At 48.4% G+C, this 14,336-nt stretch overlaps 1 protein-coding gene across 1 annotated transcript; it reads left to right on the top strand.

Annotated features, from left to right (window-relative positions):
- The first annotated feature begins 1,941 nt into the window (after positions 1-1,941).
- Positions 1,942-8,025, top strand: FITM2 (fat storage inducing transmembrane protein 2). Its single transcript, XM_065922040.1, has 2 exons — positions 1,942-2,182; positions 4,702-8,025. Exons 1-2 carry the CDS (start codon positions 2,010-2,012, stop codon positions 5,315-5,317), a joined length of 789 nt encoding a protein of 262 aa, XP_065778112.1. The 5' UTR covers positions 1,942-2,009; the 3' UTR covers positions 5,318-8,025.
- The last annotated feature ends 6,311 nt before the right edge of the window (positions 8,026-14,336 follow it).

The following is a 14,336-nucleotide window of genomic DNA, read 5'->3' as shown; positions in this document are numbered from 1 at the left end:
AATTTGCACCGTAACATACAAGACATATAAGCAACCTAAGGGGCGTGGATAGTAATAAAATAGAGTAAAATAATTAGGGAATGATGACTTTTGAATATTTATTATGCATTTAATTGTTCATGTATACATTGTGATTTTTAAAGATGGCTTTAACAATCAACTTGCAAAAGTTCTGAAAATTTAACAATTTGTTCTCATACGCACACAGCGAGACTTACAACATGAATATGTATTTCTTATTGTAGGTTGAAGTTTAACGAAAACAAGAAAAATTCTCTAGAGACCTACCATTTTTCAGGTCTGGGTTTAACCCTGTCTTTGAAAATCTTCAGGGATGAAGCTGCAAAGTCTCAATTGGAACAAACCCATTTCCTTTCTAGAGGAATACCAATCCTGAAATTTACAGGCGGTAAATTTTTTGCTAGTTCCTCTGGGTGATGTCTACAGTTTTTGTCACCCAGAAGAACCCTTTCCCTTTCTCTTGAGATGGGGGATCAACATCTGGATTTTCACCAGGAGGGACCACTTAGCTTATAATGCCCAGTGTATCTCTCTGTTCCTAACCATCATGCAGCTTGTTCTAGAAAGTGACAATAATTGAGCAACTGACAATCTGCAGGAGATAGAGATCGTTTCAGATACTATTTACAAGCTGCCTTCACAATTAACATCTTTCCGGCTGTGTGGTTTTCATCCCCAATTATGAAAAGCCAAATTAGTGACTGTATAATCACTACTGTTGCTAAGTCATGTCCGACTCTTTGCAACCCCATGAACTGCAGCACGGCAGGCTTCCCTGTCCTTCACTATCTCTCAGAGCTTGCTCAAACTCACGTCCATTGAGTCGGTGATGCCATCCAATCATCTCATCCTCTGTCGTCCCTTTCTCTTCACGCCCTCAATCTTTCCCAGCATCAGGGTCTTTTCCAATGAGTTGGCTCTTCACATCAGGTGGCCAAAGTACTGGGGCTTAAGCTTCAGCATCCATCTTTCCAATGAATATTGATTCAATCCTGAAATCCAGGGTTGATTTCCTTTAGAATTGACTGGTTGGATCTCCTTGCTGTCCAAGGGACTCTCAAGAGTCTTCTCTAGCACCACAGTTTGAAAGCATCAATTTTTTGATGTTCAGCCTTCTCTCACATCCATCTATGATTACTGGAAATGTAAACATCTTTTTTTTTTACGAAAGTATGTATTCATTTTAGGCCCGTGTTGGGTCTTAGCTGGGGCACTTGGGGATCTTTCATTGCAGCGTGAGGACTTCTCTCTAGTTGTGGCATGGGACTTAGTTACCTCGGGTTCATGTGGGATCTTAGTTCCCAGACCAGATCTTGAACCCATGTCCCCTGCACTGGGAGGTGGATTCTTAACCATTGGGTCACCAGGGAAGTCCCACATTTGCTTTCTTAAATCTAGTTTTTTAAAGACGCAGAGATATCTTGATATATAAAAACTATCATCAGATCAATGCAGTTTACAGATGGAAAATCATCTTGAGACAATTTTAAGGAATTAATACCTTTATTATTTTATTGACTCTCTGCATGAGAGATTTTAAATATCAGCCTATTATTGGCATAAATCAGACAGGTGTTCCCCAAAGTGCAGTGGCTACCCTTGGTTTAGGGACAGAGGATTATTTTAGGCAGATAGAAAAAAGTGTCAGTCACTCAGTTGTGTCCAACTCTTTGTGACCCCCTGGCCTACAGCACGCTAGGCTCCTCTGTCCATGGGATTCTTCAGGCAAGAATACTGGAGTGGGTTGCCATTTCCTTCTCCAGGGACAACAAAAAAGAGGGATGAGCAATTCGGAGACAGGCGCGCTGCAGAGGCTGCAGGTGGCCAGGAGGGGGAGCGCACGGGTTCCAAAGCCCGACGCCCCTCAGGGCGGGACCTTCGAGCGGCGCGCATGCGCCCAAAGGGAGGCGGCGGCGCCGGCCCAGCTGAAGGGCGAGACGGTGGCCGAGAGGGTACGCGGAGGCGGACGGTGGCCGACGAGGTTCGGCATGGAGCACCTGGAGCGCTGCGCGTGGGTCCTACGGGGGACGCTGGTGCGATCGGCAGTGCGGCGATACCTGCCCTGGGCTCTGGCGGCCTCTATGCTGGCAGGCTCCCTCCTCAAGGAGCTCTCTCCGCTGCCCGAGAGCTATCTCAGCAACAAGCGCAACGTCCTCAACGTGTGAGTGCGCCGCGGGTCCTCTCCTGCCCGCGCCGTAGCCATCACTGTCGGCTTGCCCAGAAAGCCGGGGCTTAGCTGCTCTGATGGACGGGTCATTGGAAGGGGAGGTCCTTCTCCGCATCGTGGCAGCTGTGTCTACACGCGTGTCGCGATGAGGGGACCCTGAGATGGCTAGTGTCACTGGCAAGTCGCGTTTGCACATCCAGAGCAGACAGTCTGAGTTTGACTGGGCAGGGGTGACGGGCAGGGTGCGTGTATCTCTGTGTGTGTAGAGCTGGGAGATGGGAAGGGGGCATGAACCAGCCTCTGTGGCTGCTCCCCGTGCCTCCCCTCAGGATTGGGAGTTGGCCCCTGCTCTAGGGGAGATGCCACCTCCCTCCTGCCTGCCAGTGTCAGATCCAGAGCCTCTGCCCTAAGCCCTGTATCCCCCTCAGCTGGTGACGGAATCCCATCACACTTGGGTGGGGCAAGTAGACCTGCCTTCTTTCCCCAACACCCCTTCCTTCCCGCCCCCCCACCTTTGAAAGCCTGTCCTAGCCTGTGACAACCCCCCCCACCCCCGCCCCGCGGTCCAAGATAATCACCCGGGAGTGGAACCCTACAGTCTATGACCTTTCCCCTGGATCTGCTTGGATCTTCTCAGCTACTCAAAGTTCATGGCAGTGGCCCAGGAATGCAATTCCAACTGAGCTCTTTGAGACTTCTCCTTAAGTCCACCCACCTGCTCCTTTTTTTCTTTTAATTTATTTATTTTCTGGCCGTGTCCTGAGGCATGTGGGATGCTTGTTCCCCCACCAGGGATTGAACCCACGCCCTCGCATTGGAAATGTGGAGTCTTAACCATTGGATGACCAAGGAAGTCCTTTTCTTCTTTTTTTAAACCTCTTGGATTTTAAGTTTTTGACTCAAACACTGATTTATAGTGAAGGGAAACTCTGAAAGATAAAACTTCTCCCTTGATGTTAGCTTCCATTCTTCTTTGGAATTACAGTGTCTGCAGTATCTCGCAAGAATCAGTCCAACTTTGCTCTTCTACTTAAAACCCTAGTTTTCTTTCTCCAGCAGCTTCCTCACATACCTGTCAGGTCTTGACTCTAGCCAGATCCTCGCATGTCAGTCCCAGGGAAAACTTTCATGACAGGCACTTGGGTATTGTCTGAGGAAGCTTTGGGACCCAAGAAAGAGTCTTACTGTCTCTGGCCCACCTTCCTTCCTCACCCACTCGTGGACGCTGGGCTGAGACTAGATTATGAGAGTGGTCCTGGCCCCAGGTGTCACTTGCATGTGTCTTGACTGCACCTGGTATCCAGGTCATCCACCTTTGCTGAACTCAGGGGTGGCAGGCAAGGCAGCTGCTTGCTTAATCTGGTCTGGGTGAGCTGGGTGCCCAGCAGCCTGGTAGACGAGTTCCTGTCATTTGAGAGTTTCCATGAATTCTGGTGTTTTGTTCCATCCCTCTGTGCTAGTTATTGTGTTGGCCAAAATGTTACAGAAAAACTTGAATGAATTTCCTGGTCAACGCGATAATTAATCAAAGGGACCTAGTGAATCATTGGCTCTGAAAGGGATTTTAAAGGTCATTTCATCCCCTCAGTTCTATTTAACAGTTGAGGAAACGAAAACCTGGAGAAGTGTGGTGATTAAGTCAGAGTCAGGATTGGAACCTGGGTCTTCTAGCCTGAAACCAAGCTTCTGTTTGATCATTTCTGCCACATAGGAAAAAGCCTTGGTATAGAAAAACATGGGTTTGGGGGCTGGCCGAATCTTGGTTTCACTTGGGCTTGCTGGTCGTGTGAGTGTGATCCTGGGCAAGTTACCAAACTATGCTTTATCTATAATATGGGGCTAATGACACTTTCCTCACAGGGTAGCTGGGTGTTCTGTGGGAAAGTGGATGTGCGTGAAAGGTCTGTAATTACTTTCCTGAGCAAATAACATAGTTCTTAAGATAGTAGGCCCTGGATTTGAACCCCAGCTCCACCACCGATGACCCCAGCTTTGGGCATGATGCTTCTCTGTGCTCTGTGTTTGTATCTCTGTACGGGTAAAGTTTTCTTATCCATAAAGTGGGGATAATAGCAGTACCTCCCTCATAGAGTTGTGTGAAGATTAGGTGTTAATGGCTTCCTTGGTGGCTTAGATGGTAAAGAATCTGCCTGCAGTGTGGGAGACCCAGGTTTGATTGGGAAGATCCCCTGGAGATTCCCTGGGCTGGGAAGATCCCCTGGAGAAGGGAATGGCTACTCACTCCGGTATTCTTGCCTGGAGAATTCCATGGACAGAGGAGCCTGGTGGGCTACAGTCCACGGGATCGTCAAGAGTTGGACGCGACTGAGCAACTAACGCTTTCACTTTCTTTGAGGTATTCATAGTTCATGCACTCAAATAGGTGAAGTTGTCGTCTCTAGCTTTTATCGCCTCTTGCCTTTTTCCCTGCTCATGAGTCCTGAGTCCTGGGACGTGACACAGGCCTCTCCGCCACATTCCCGGTCTTCACCTCCGCTTTCCTCCTCTACCAGGTATTTTGTCAAAGTGGCCTGGGGCTGGACCTTCTGCCTCCTCCTGCCTTTCATTGCCCTCACCAACTACCACCTGACGGGCAAGGCCGGCCTGGTCCTGCGGCGGCTGAGCACCCTGCTCGTGGGCACGGCCATCTGGTACGTCTGCACAGCCATCTTCTCCAACATCGAGCACTACACGGGCAGCTGCTACCAGTCGCCCACCCTGGAGGGGGAGAGAAAGGAGCACCAGAGCAAGCAGCAGTGTCACGGGGAAGGCGGCTTTTGGCACGGCTTCGACATCTCAGGCCACTCCTTCCTGCTGACCTTCTGTGCCCTCATGATTGTGGAGGAGATGGCCGTGCTGCACGAGGTGAAGACGGACCGAAGCCACTGTCTCCACGCGGCCATCACCACCCTGGTGGTGGCCCTGGGCTTCCTGACCTTCATCTGGGTGTGGATGTTTCTCTGCACGGCCATCTACTTCCACAACTTGTCCCAGAAGGTGTTTGGCACCCTCTTCGGTCTGCTGGGCTGGTATGGGACGTACGGCTGTTGGTATCTGAAATCCTTTTCTCCAGGACTTCCTCCCCAGAGCTCCAGTTTGAATTTGAAGCAAGACACTTATAAGAAATAAAAGAGAAACAAAAGGGATGAGGGCAGGACCGGGGCTAAAAGGTTTTTCCGTTTCTTTTTCTCCTTAATTGTTTGACTAAATGATCGATCCCGCTTCGGGAAGGAAGCTTACCGGGCAGTTTTGGGGTGGGGGTGCGGTGGTGGAGTCTGGGGAGCTGGGCCAGGCCCCAGACAGTTCTTGGCGACATCATGCTGTGTCACAAGCACCGCCATCCCCAGTCAGGCACTTTGCGTCCCTGGCAAGACTTGACCTTAATCTGTTACATCTCTTTTGTCCCTGGATGGCGAGCTGAGGCTCAGCGAGAGGGCAGAATCAGGAAGGCCTCTCTGGGGTGGCTGAATTGAGGTGGGGGACTCCCCTGCTGCGTCACTCGCTCCCTGATTCTTAGCTGTCTTCTGTGTCAAGGGCTGCTGATGCTATTAGTCAACAACCATGCCCTCTGGTCAGTTTTGCATAAGCATTTATTTCCAGCAGGGTTCTTTATATATATCAACTACCAACCGCCTAAAAGACACACTCTGGTTCTAGTATTTGCTCTATCTGTGGAGTGTCAAATACTTCAACTGACTTGTGATTGACTACCAAAATAGTCACACTTGAGTGCCTCTGCCACGGAGTATTGGATACTTTTTATGTAACGAACACTGATAATTTTCTGTCTGTGTCCTCTAGTATATATTGGTTTTTGAAGCAATAAGGTTATCTCCCCTCCCCTTCTGTTTTGAGTGAATGCTTTATAGTTTTTAATAACAACCATGGTATTTGTTCTTTGTTGACAGAACTTCCAAAAATAACTCACGACTCCAGTGTTGCACTTTGGCACACATGTCGAGTGCCTTGAGGGTTTTTAAGAACACTAAAACACTCTTGGCTTTATGGCATTTATTCAAGCTTGCGGGGCTGTTTTCTTGGTTAAGGATCAAACTGGGAAGCAGACATTTGAATAACTTGTTGAATTTTAAGCTGAGTCAGAGTAATTTTGCAAAATGCCTATTTGCACTGAAACTCTCCTGACCACGCATCAGTGGTGTTAGACTGAACAGTGTTTCAGAGTCGTGTGATAATACGTCTTCTGTCTGCTGCTATGGCCTAGAGCATTTTTACCCGTTTAGACGAGATTATGATAAGTCAGAAGTGGAGGAAGGTGTCTTCCCTTGCTTCTGAGGGCAAGAAGCCAACTTCTTTGCAAGAACGTCCCTGTTAAATGGTGACTTGACTTTGACCCCTCCCTCTTCTTAATTGGACTACCACCAAAACCACACCAAACCAGGGTCTGTTCCTCTGCCCTTGAACTTGACTTTTTCTTTCCCATTTGCAGCATTCTCAATTTCCAGCCTTGTCCTCCTGCGGCCTTCACTGTGAGAATGCTGGAAAGGGTTAGATACTCTCTTTCGTCTGCCCTGCAAAGACACAGTTAGTGCTGTGATAAGATACCCCTTCCACTCTCAGTGTCTCCGTAAGCCTTTCATACCCAGCCCCTTGCATTTTGGATAATCATCCTGGAAGCTTCTCCTATACTCTTTGCCCCCAATCAAGCCTCGTAATAGCATTAACTGATAAGCACTTGACTGGTTTAACTCAAGTTTAGGTTGCTAGGAGCTTGATGTCTGGGAAATCTTCAGTGTAAAACATATTGCTTACAAAGATGTATTTAAAAGATGTATTTAAAATACGTATCTCATCCGGCCACAGGTTATCCTGTATTGATCAAAATGTGAGGTGTGACGCATTGCACCCAGAGGCGGCAGAAGCGCCTGGCAGTGAGATTCTGGAGGTGTCGCCATGGTGCCCCTGGAGAATGGTTTTGCTCTCTGGAGCTTCGTCTGTAAACCAGGGGCGGCCGAGGGGGTAAGATAGGTGGCAGGGGCTTGTTGAAGGGATCGAAATCTCTCTGAAGTGTCACGTTCAGCACTGAAAGGCAACAGACAAGGTGACGCCGGATACTTGTTTGTCCCACGTAAATCTCCAGACATCTCTCTCCTGCAGGTCTGATTCAAGCTCAGCCATACATTAACTCCATGGCACGCGTCCATTGCCGAATCTTGTCGAGTCATCAGTCTCCCTCCACTTCCTGCTCAGTCTTACCACCTTTGCCTGTCGCTGGGGGACATGCTCTCCATCCGTATGGGACATAACATGGCAAGGCTGAAAGCATTGGGGTTTGGGCAGGTGTGAGAGGTGGGTCCAGATCTCAGCACCACCACCACGGAGAGCTGTCTGACCGTGGGCATGCCTCAATTTCTCCATCTGTGAAATGGAGGTGGTCCTGTCGGGATGAAGGGAAATGATGAAGGTAAAATGCCCAGCACATGGGCAGAGCAGGTGACCATCCCCCTGCTTCCTTTTTCTTGATTACGCCTTGAGGACTTTTTGGCTCCTCTAGAGAAGGCAGGGAGACCAGCATCTTCTTTGGAGTGCCATTCAGGCTCTGGGTGTCCTGTTGAAATAGCCTCGTCTTTTGAAAAGTGTCTGTTCCCCCGGTGCTGAACAAGAGGCTTCCGAGGGCATCTGCAATCACAGAACACCGCCGTGCTAGTTTTGCCTCTGTGTTGAGGTTCATTCACTGGCACCTCGTTTTCCACATGCATCTGTCATAGTCTGAGTACCAGTTTGTATTTAGTGAATGACTCTTGCCACTGTTTTTGTATACACACAGATCGTGTGTGTAAACAGGCAAATGAAGTAAACTGGAGATAATGAAAACCCCACATTGCTGCGTTTTGTGTGTTCTTTTCCACAACCCCTAATTCCAGAACCAGGAGAGCTCAGCCCGCTTTACGAAAGGAGGGTAATTTTTTGTGGAGCCCCTCATCACAGATAGGGAATTTCAAGGCTGTCGTCACTCTGAATTATTTTCTCCTCAACCCTGGAAACTAAGGATGGGTTGCCGTGTATGTGTTTCTTAGCCTGTTTTACTCCTTGCCTCTGTGCCACATCCGTGTCTCAGCGCCCTGATGTCTGTATCTGCCAGATTTGCAAGCAGTTTTCTTGGCAGTAGGAGGAAGGCTAAGCCTCACAGAAGTAACACAAAGGGCAGTTACAAAGTTGACTCACACGAGGTCATCTGTGAAAACTCCTTCTCACTCTGGAGGCCTGTAGCCTGTGAGAACTTTCTGTACCTTTTAGCACCTACTCCTTTGTCAGCCTGACCCGCTTGGCACCGCCACGCAGTGTCTGTAGAAAGTTCAAGGGCTCCAGGGTTTGACGCTCCTCCTACGGCAGAACTTCCCAGTTCAAATGCCCTCAGCAGCACCAAACCCTTCTTGAGTTTATCCTGTGAGCCAGGAGCTGGGGCAGGATAATAAAGTCCCTGCCTTCTGAAGCTTGTGGTCCAAAGTTCGTCCCTTCAGAGCTTGAGGTGTGTGCTGGGGTTGCAAAGGTGAATTTGCTACATCTTTGCATCTGAGAAATTTTCACTCATGGAGAAGATGTCTGATGAGCCAACAGCCACCATCAAGTGTTCCGAGCGCTGGCCAAGGGCAGGGCCTGGCGACACAGCAGGGGACCACCAGCTACCCTGCAGGATCCTGGGAGATTTCCCCAGAACCTAGTTCTTTCGGGTCTTGAAGGATGGGGAAACGGTCAAACAGTTGAGAACAGAATCCAGGGACCTGAGAACAGCACACAAAGGCGCAGGCCTGCATTGCTGTGACTTTCATTCAGAGGGCTCTTTCTCAAGAGACCTAACTTTCCCCTAATGGTCAAGAGCAACAGCATGAAACATGGCAGACTAAAGAATGTCAGTGGGGATCCTGGATGCACCCTGCTGCACTCTCAAGAGCACTCAGCTAGAAATACAAACGCCTGCTTTGAGCTGGCTTCCCCCACTGCTTTTTCTGCTCTTCTGTGTGACCTTGACCGAGTCACTCAACATCTCTGGGTCTCAATTTCCATATCTGATAAATGGTGGGCACAGACTGGTTAACCTCACCAACTCTTCTACTCTCTTTCTCTGTTGCACTTGATGAAAAGTTCTCCCAAGTGGGTTAGGACTTTTATTTAAGGAAACAGCATGAAAAGAGACTCCCACTCAGCTGAGGTGGCAGCTGGCTTCCCAGTGAGTGATGGGGGAGCTGACCTCTGGGTGCACTTGATCACACCCCAGCTTTTCTCTGCATCAACAATTAATGCAGTTCAGTTCAGAACTAATGCAGTTCAGACCTGATTGCTTGGCTTCGTAGCTACTTCCTGGGCATGGAGAGCTGGACCTGGCTCCCAGAGGAATGAACTTCAGAAGGCTTTTTTAAAAAAGTCTCCAAAATCAAACCAATTTCAATATCTGTCAAGAAGAAGGCAGGTTCTGTTAAGGGAAACCCTGTGCACTATAGTCACCTTCAGAAATTGTCGCAGAAACCCCTAATGCCGTCTCTGGGGAGTTTTAAAATTGAACACACACAGCACAGAAAACAGGTCCTCCCATACCCTGAGGAGAGAGGAGATGGTACATTGGGCCCACATGATTACATGGTAACCTTGTAGCATCCAAACTTAAAATTTGCAGACCTGGGAGTTCCCTGATGGTCTAGTGGTTAGAACTCCAGATTTTCCCTGCCTCGGCCTGGGTTCAGTCCCTGGTTGGGGAACTGAGATCCCACAAGTTGTGCAGCATGGCCAAAGGCAAAAACAAACCAAAAGTTTGTGCAGACCCGACAATCTCTGTCTAGGGATTTAGGCTGTGGGAATGCTCACCGAGGTGGGCAAAGATAAACAGAAAAGATTTTATTGCAGCTATTTGTGATAGTGAAAAGTTGTCAAGATTTATCTGTTGCCAATCAGATAAATAAATTATGGTAACTATATCAGGGGGCTTCTCTAGTGCCTCAGATGGTAAAGAATCTGCCTGCAATGCAGGAGACCCAGGTTCAATTCTTGACTCAGGAGGATCCCCTGGAGAAGCAAATGGCAACCTGCTCCAGTATTCTTGCCTGGAGAATTCCATGGACAGAGGAGGCTGGCAGGCTACAGTCCATGGGGTCGCACAGAGTTGGACATGACTGAGCAACTAATATACACACCTACCAGGAATATAATACAGTCACTGCAAAGAATAAGTAGTATTATATTTAGGGAATCTAGAAGCAGAAAGACTGCGTTTGTGCTGTGCTAGAACTTGCAGCCGTGTGACCTCGGTCAGGTCAGAATCTTGGAGCCTCTTTGTGAAGGGTAAGATGGGGATAATGCCACACCTCACTCAACATTCATTGCCCCGCTAGTTGAGGGGGCACTGTGCTGGGCACAGTGTTAATTCAGAGACACTGTTCTGCCCCCTGGGGGTTTATAGTCAGCCAGGCACAGGCAAATCCAAAAGGGTGCAAAGTATCAAAGGCAGAATGTTTCCCCACCCTGCCCCAACACTGCCCCAGCTCAGGCAGAGAGGATGTTCATAATGTATGCAGAAAAGCAGAGAAGGGGGCTTGCCTGGTGGTCCAGTGGCTGAGACTCTGCACTCCCAATGCAGGGGGCCTGGGTTCAACCCCTGGTCAGGGAACTAGATCCCACATGCTGCAACCAAGAGTTCACAGACCACAACCTAAAGGAGCCCACAGGCTGCAACTAAGGCCCAGTGCAGTCAATTAAATAAATGAAATACTGGGGGGTGGGGGTGGGGGTGGGGGAAGGAAAGAAAAGGAAGGAGGAGATTATTCTGCTTCTGCCATACACACTGGCAGTGTGACCTTGAACAAGTTCCTCAGTTTCCTCATCTGTAAAATGGAAATTCTGTAAGTACCTAACTTGTAGAGTTGTTGTGAGGATTAAATAAATCAATGCTTACAAAGGGCTTCCTTAGAACAGGGAGGCACTATATAAATGTCTTTCAAGTGCACAGTAAGTCCCTAATGTGCCAGCACAGTAAGTCCCTAATGTGCCATCAATACTATAGCTACTTTAAAATCAGGAAAAAGAAACCCCAGAGATGTCAATGTTTCAATTGTTATTGACTCAGAGGTAGTTAAAATGAAGTCAAATGTGGAAGGCCATGTCCCAGGATCTCTAGAACAAGCAGAGTCTCTGGGACTGCAATCTGATTTCAGGGTTAACTAGGGGGTGGGGGAGAGTGAGAGGTGTTTTCAGGGAGAGCTGAAGGGAAAGGACATCCATGCATCCCTGGGGTCCTTTGGGGCAACATAAAGTAAGTGTTTGAGATGCTGTCCCTTTGGAGCTAAGCTACGGGCTGCCTGGCCCTGGTTTCCAGGCTGCTTATTTGAGGGATTGGGCTGGAAGCCTTATCACGTCCCCTGTCTTCTCTGCCAGGGCGTCGCTCCCGCGGGGTGTGTGTCTGAGTGCCCAGGAGGTGCGTAGGTGGGGTAGCCTGAGAGCTACTCTGATTAGCATCTTAATTTCTAAAGCAAAGGCATCAGGCCCCACCTGAGCACGCAGCTGTCACCCTCTCCCAGCTCCACTCTTCTCATGCTTTAAAAAATTTTTTTTTAATTGGAGGATAATTGCCTTACAATGTTCTGTAGATTTCTGCCATACAACAAAGTGAATCAGCCATGAAGATCCCCTGGAGACGGAAATGGCTACCCACTCCAGTATTCTTGCCTGGAAAATTCCATGAACAGAGGAGCCTGGCAGGCTACAGTCTAGGGGGCTCCAAAGGGCTGGAAAGGAGTGAGCACACATCACCCACGGATACCTATGTCCCCTCTGTCTTGACCCTCCCTCCCAGCCCCCCATCCATCCCGCGGCTCTAAGTTGTTACAAAGTAGCGCCATGAGATCCCTGCGAGCAACTTCCCACTAGCTATCTACATATTCTCATGCCTTCTTGCCTTCAGTTTGCATCTCCTGAGCATCTGCCAGGGATGGGGAGGGATGCAGGGCTGAATAGATGGGGATATAAACTTAATCTTACCTGGAGTTATTAGAAGCCTTGAACTAGAATAAGCAGGCTGTTCAAATCCTGCCTTTCAATGCCTCAGCTGTGTGACCTTAAGCAAGTCGCTTTACCTCTCTGGACTTGTTACGCAACTATGAAACGGGGATGATTCTTTCTACATCACTGGTCTTTGACTGGTTTAATGAGATCATAGACAGGGAGATATGTCATAAGCTTTAAAATGTTGAGCTGAGAGATTTACTTTGGTGATTGTCTCTCAGAAGCCAGGACACTATAACTTCTACATGTTCCCAGTAACCTGAACTGGCTTGGTGTCTTTAATATAATTTTTAAAATGCAGCACTGGGACTTCCCCATGGTCCAGTGGCTAAGACTCCACACTCACAATGCTAGGGGCCCAGGTTCAATCCCTGGTCAGGGAATGAGAGCCAACACGCCCCAACTAAAAGTCCGCATGCTGCAACTCAAGATTCTGCATTACGCAATGAAGATCAAAGATCCCTCGTGCCACAGCTAAGACCAGGGCAGCCAAATAAGTAAATACTTTTAAATGCAGCATTGAATAAGAATTAGTAACAACTAACATTTGTTGTGAATTTTTAAATCTGCTGCCTGATATTTTTAGTGAATTATCTCAGCTGTAGCTCCCAACTAGGCCATAGAGAAAACAGGAAGGGCTTTGGCTTCATCCCAGCTCTGCCACTGTATTAGTCAGCTATTGCAGTAACAACCTCCAAACCTGATGATTTGTGACAGCAAATGCTCACAGGTAGCTTCAGCTCTGCAGATATGGGCTGGCCTCAGTTGGTGAGCTCTGCTCCTGGCAAGCTGGACTTGGTCCCGGGTCACAGGCTGGGCTCAAGTCTGTTCTACTTTCACTCTAAGGTCCAAGTGAAAAATGCAGTAACTATAATACCTGGGGCTAGATCACGCTGGTGGTCCAGTGGTTAAGAATCCCCCTGCCAATGCAGGGACACCAGTTTGATCCTTGGTCTGGGAAGATTCCACATGCTGCGGGGCAACTAAATCCACGTGCTACAGCTACTGAAGCTGCGCAGCCCGTGAAGAAGAGCAGCAAGAGAAGCCACTGCAGTGAGAAGCCCACACTCCGCAACTAGAAAGTAGCCCCCATTCGCCATAAATAGAGAAGGCTGGCACACAAAGACCCAGTGCAGCCAAGTATAAAAAATTAATTAATTAATTTTTAAGAATATGTATATAATACCAGGGGCCTGTTCTTCTTGTGATGAACACTGAGGCACCCACATGGCACGTTTAAAGCCTCTGCTCCCATCACACCCTTCCACTAACAGCCCACGGGTCACATGGGCAATTCCCTTGGGCAGGGAATATACTCCACCCACAGTGGGAGGTGCTACAAAGTCACATGTCAAGGGTTATGGATGTATAAACCTATTTGTTGTTTAGTCGCTAAGTGGTATCTGAATCTTTTGTGACCCCATGGATTGTAGCCTGCTGGGCTCCTCTGTCCCTGAGACTTCCCAGGCAAAAATACTGGAGTGGGTTGCCATTTCCTTCTCCAAGGGATCTTCCCCACCCAGGGATTAAGCCCAGGTCTTTTTTGTCTACCTGCTTGGCAGGTGGCTTGTTTACCCTTGAGCCACCAGGGAAGCCCATAAACCCACTAGGGAATCCAACAATCCAATCTACCACTTGCACCTAGGGTGCTAACTCTCTGAGCTGGCTGTTTCCTCATCAGTGAAACATGAGAAACTGTTGGGGACTTCCCTGGTGGTCCAGTGACTGAGACTCCATGCTCCCCGTGCAGGGAGCCCAGGTTCAACTTCTGGTCCTGGAAGTAGATCCCACATGCTGCAACTAAAGAGCCTGCATGCCACAACTAGGACCCGGTGCAGCCAAATAAACATTATATATATATAGATATATGTATATGCAAAACAATGCTTTGCAGAGTTAGAAATAATTTATGTGAATTTCCTAGCTCCTGGTTAGGACTCAAAAGGATGGCAGTTATTGTTATCAGCTCCATTTAGAGATGAGAAAACTAAGGGTTTTAGGCAATGTGGGCCCAGGTTGCAAGGGAAGAACCAAATAGGTCTTCGGAAATATGCTGTTATGACCTGGGCAGTAGATTCTGTGACTTTGGCAGTGAGCAGCCAGTGAACTGAAGAATACAGCCTTCAGCAGCCCTTACTGT

This window comes from Muntiacus reevesi, chromosome 2, assembly GCF_963930625.1.
Source record: "Muntiacus reevesi chromosome 2, mMunRee1.1, whole genome shotgun sequence".
In the NCBI taxonomy this organism is placed as follows: domain Eukaryota; kingdom Metazoa; phylum Chordata; class Mammalia; order Artiodactyla; family Cervidae; genus Muntiacus; species Muntiacus reevesi.
This window is presented reverse-complemented; position numbering and strand designations above follow the sequence as displayed.

Excerpts from the sequence above, each read along its gene's own strand:
- FITM2 (XM_065922040.1), top strand. The coding sequence starts at position 2,010 with ATGGAGCACCTGGAGCGCTGCGCGTGGGTCCTACGGGGGACGCTGGTG. Across the intron at positions 2,183-4,701 it reads AAGCGCAACGTCCTCAACGT|GTATTTTGTCAAAGTGGCCT; the intron begins GTGAGTGCGCCG and ends CTCCTCTACCAG.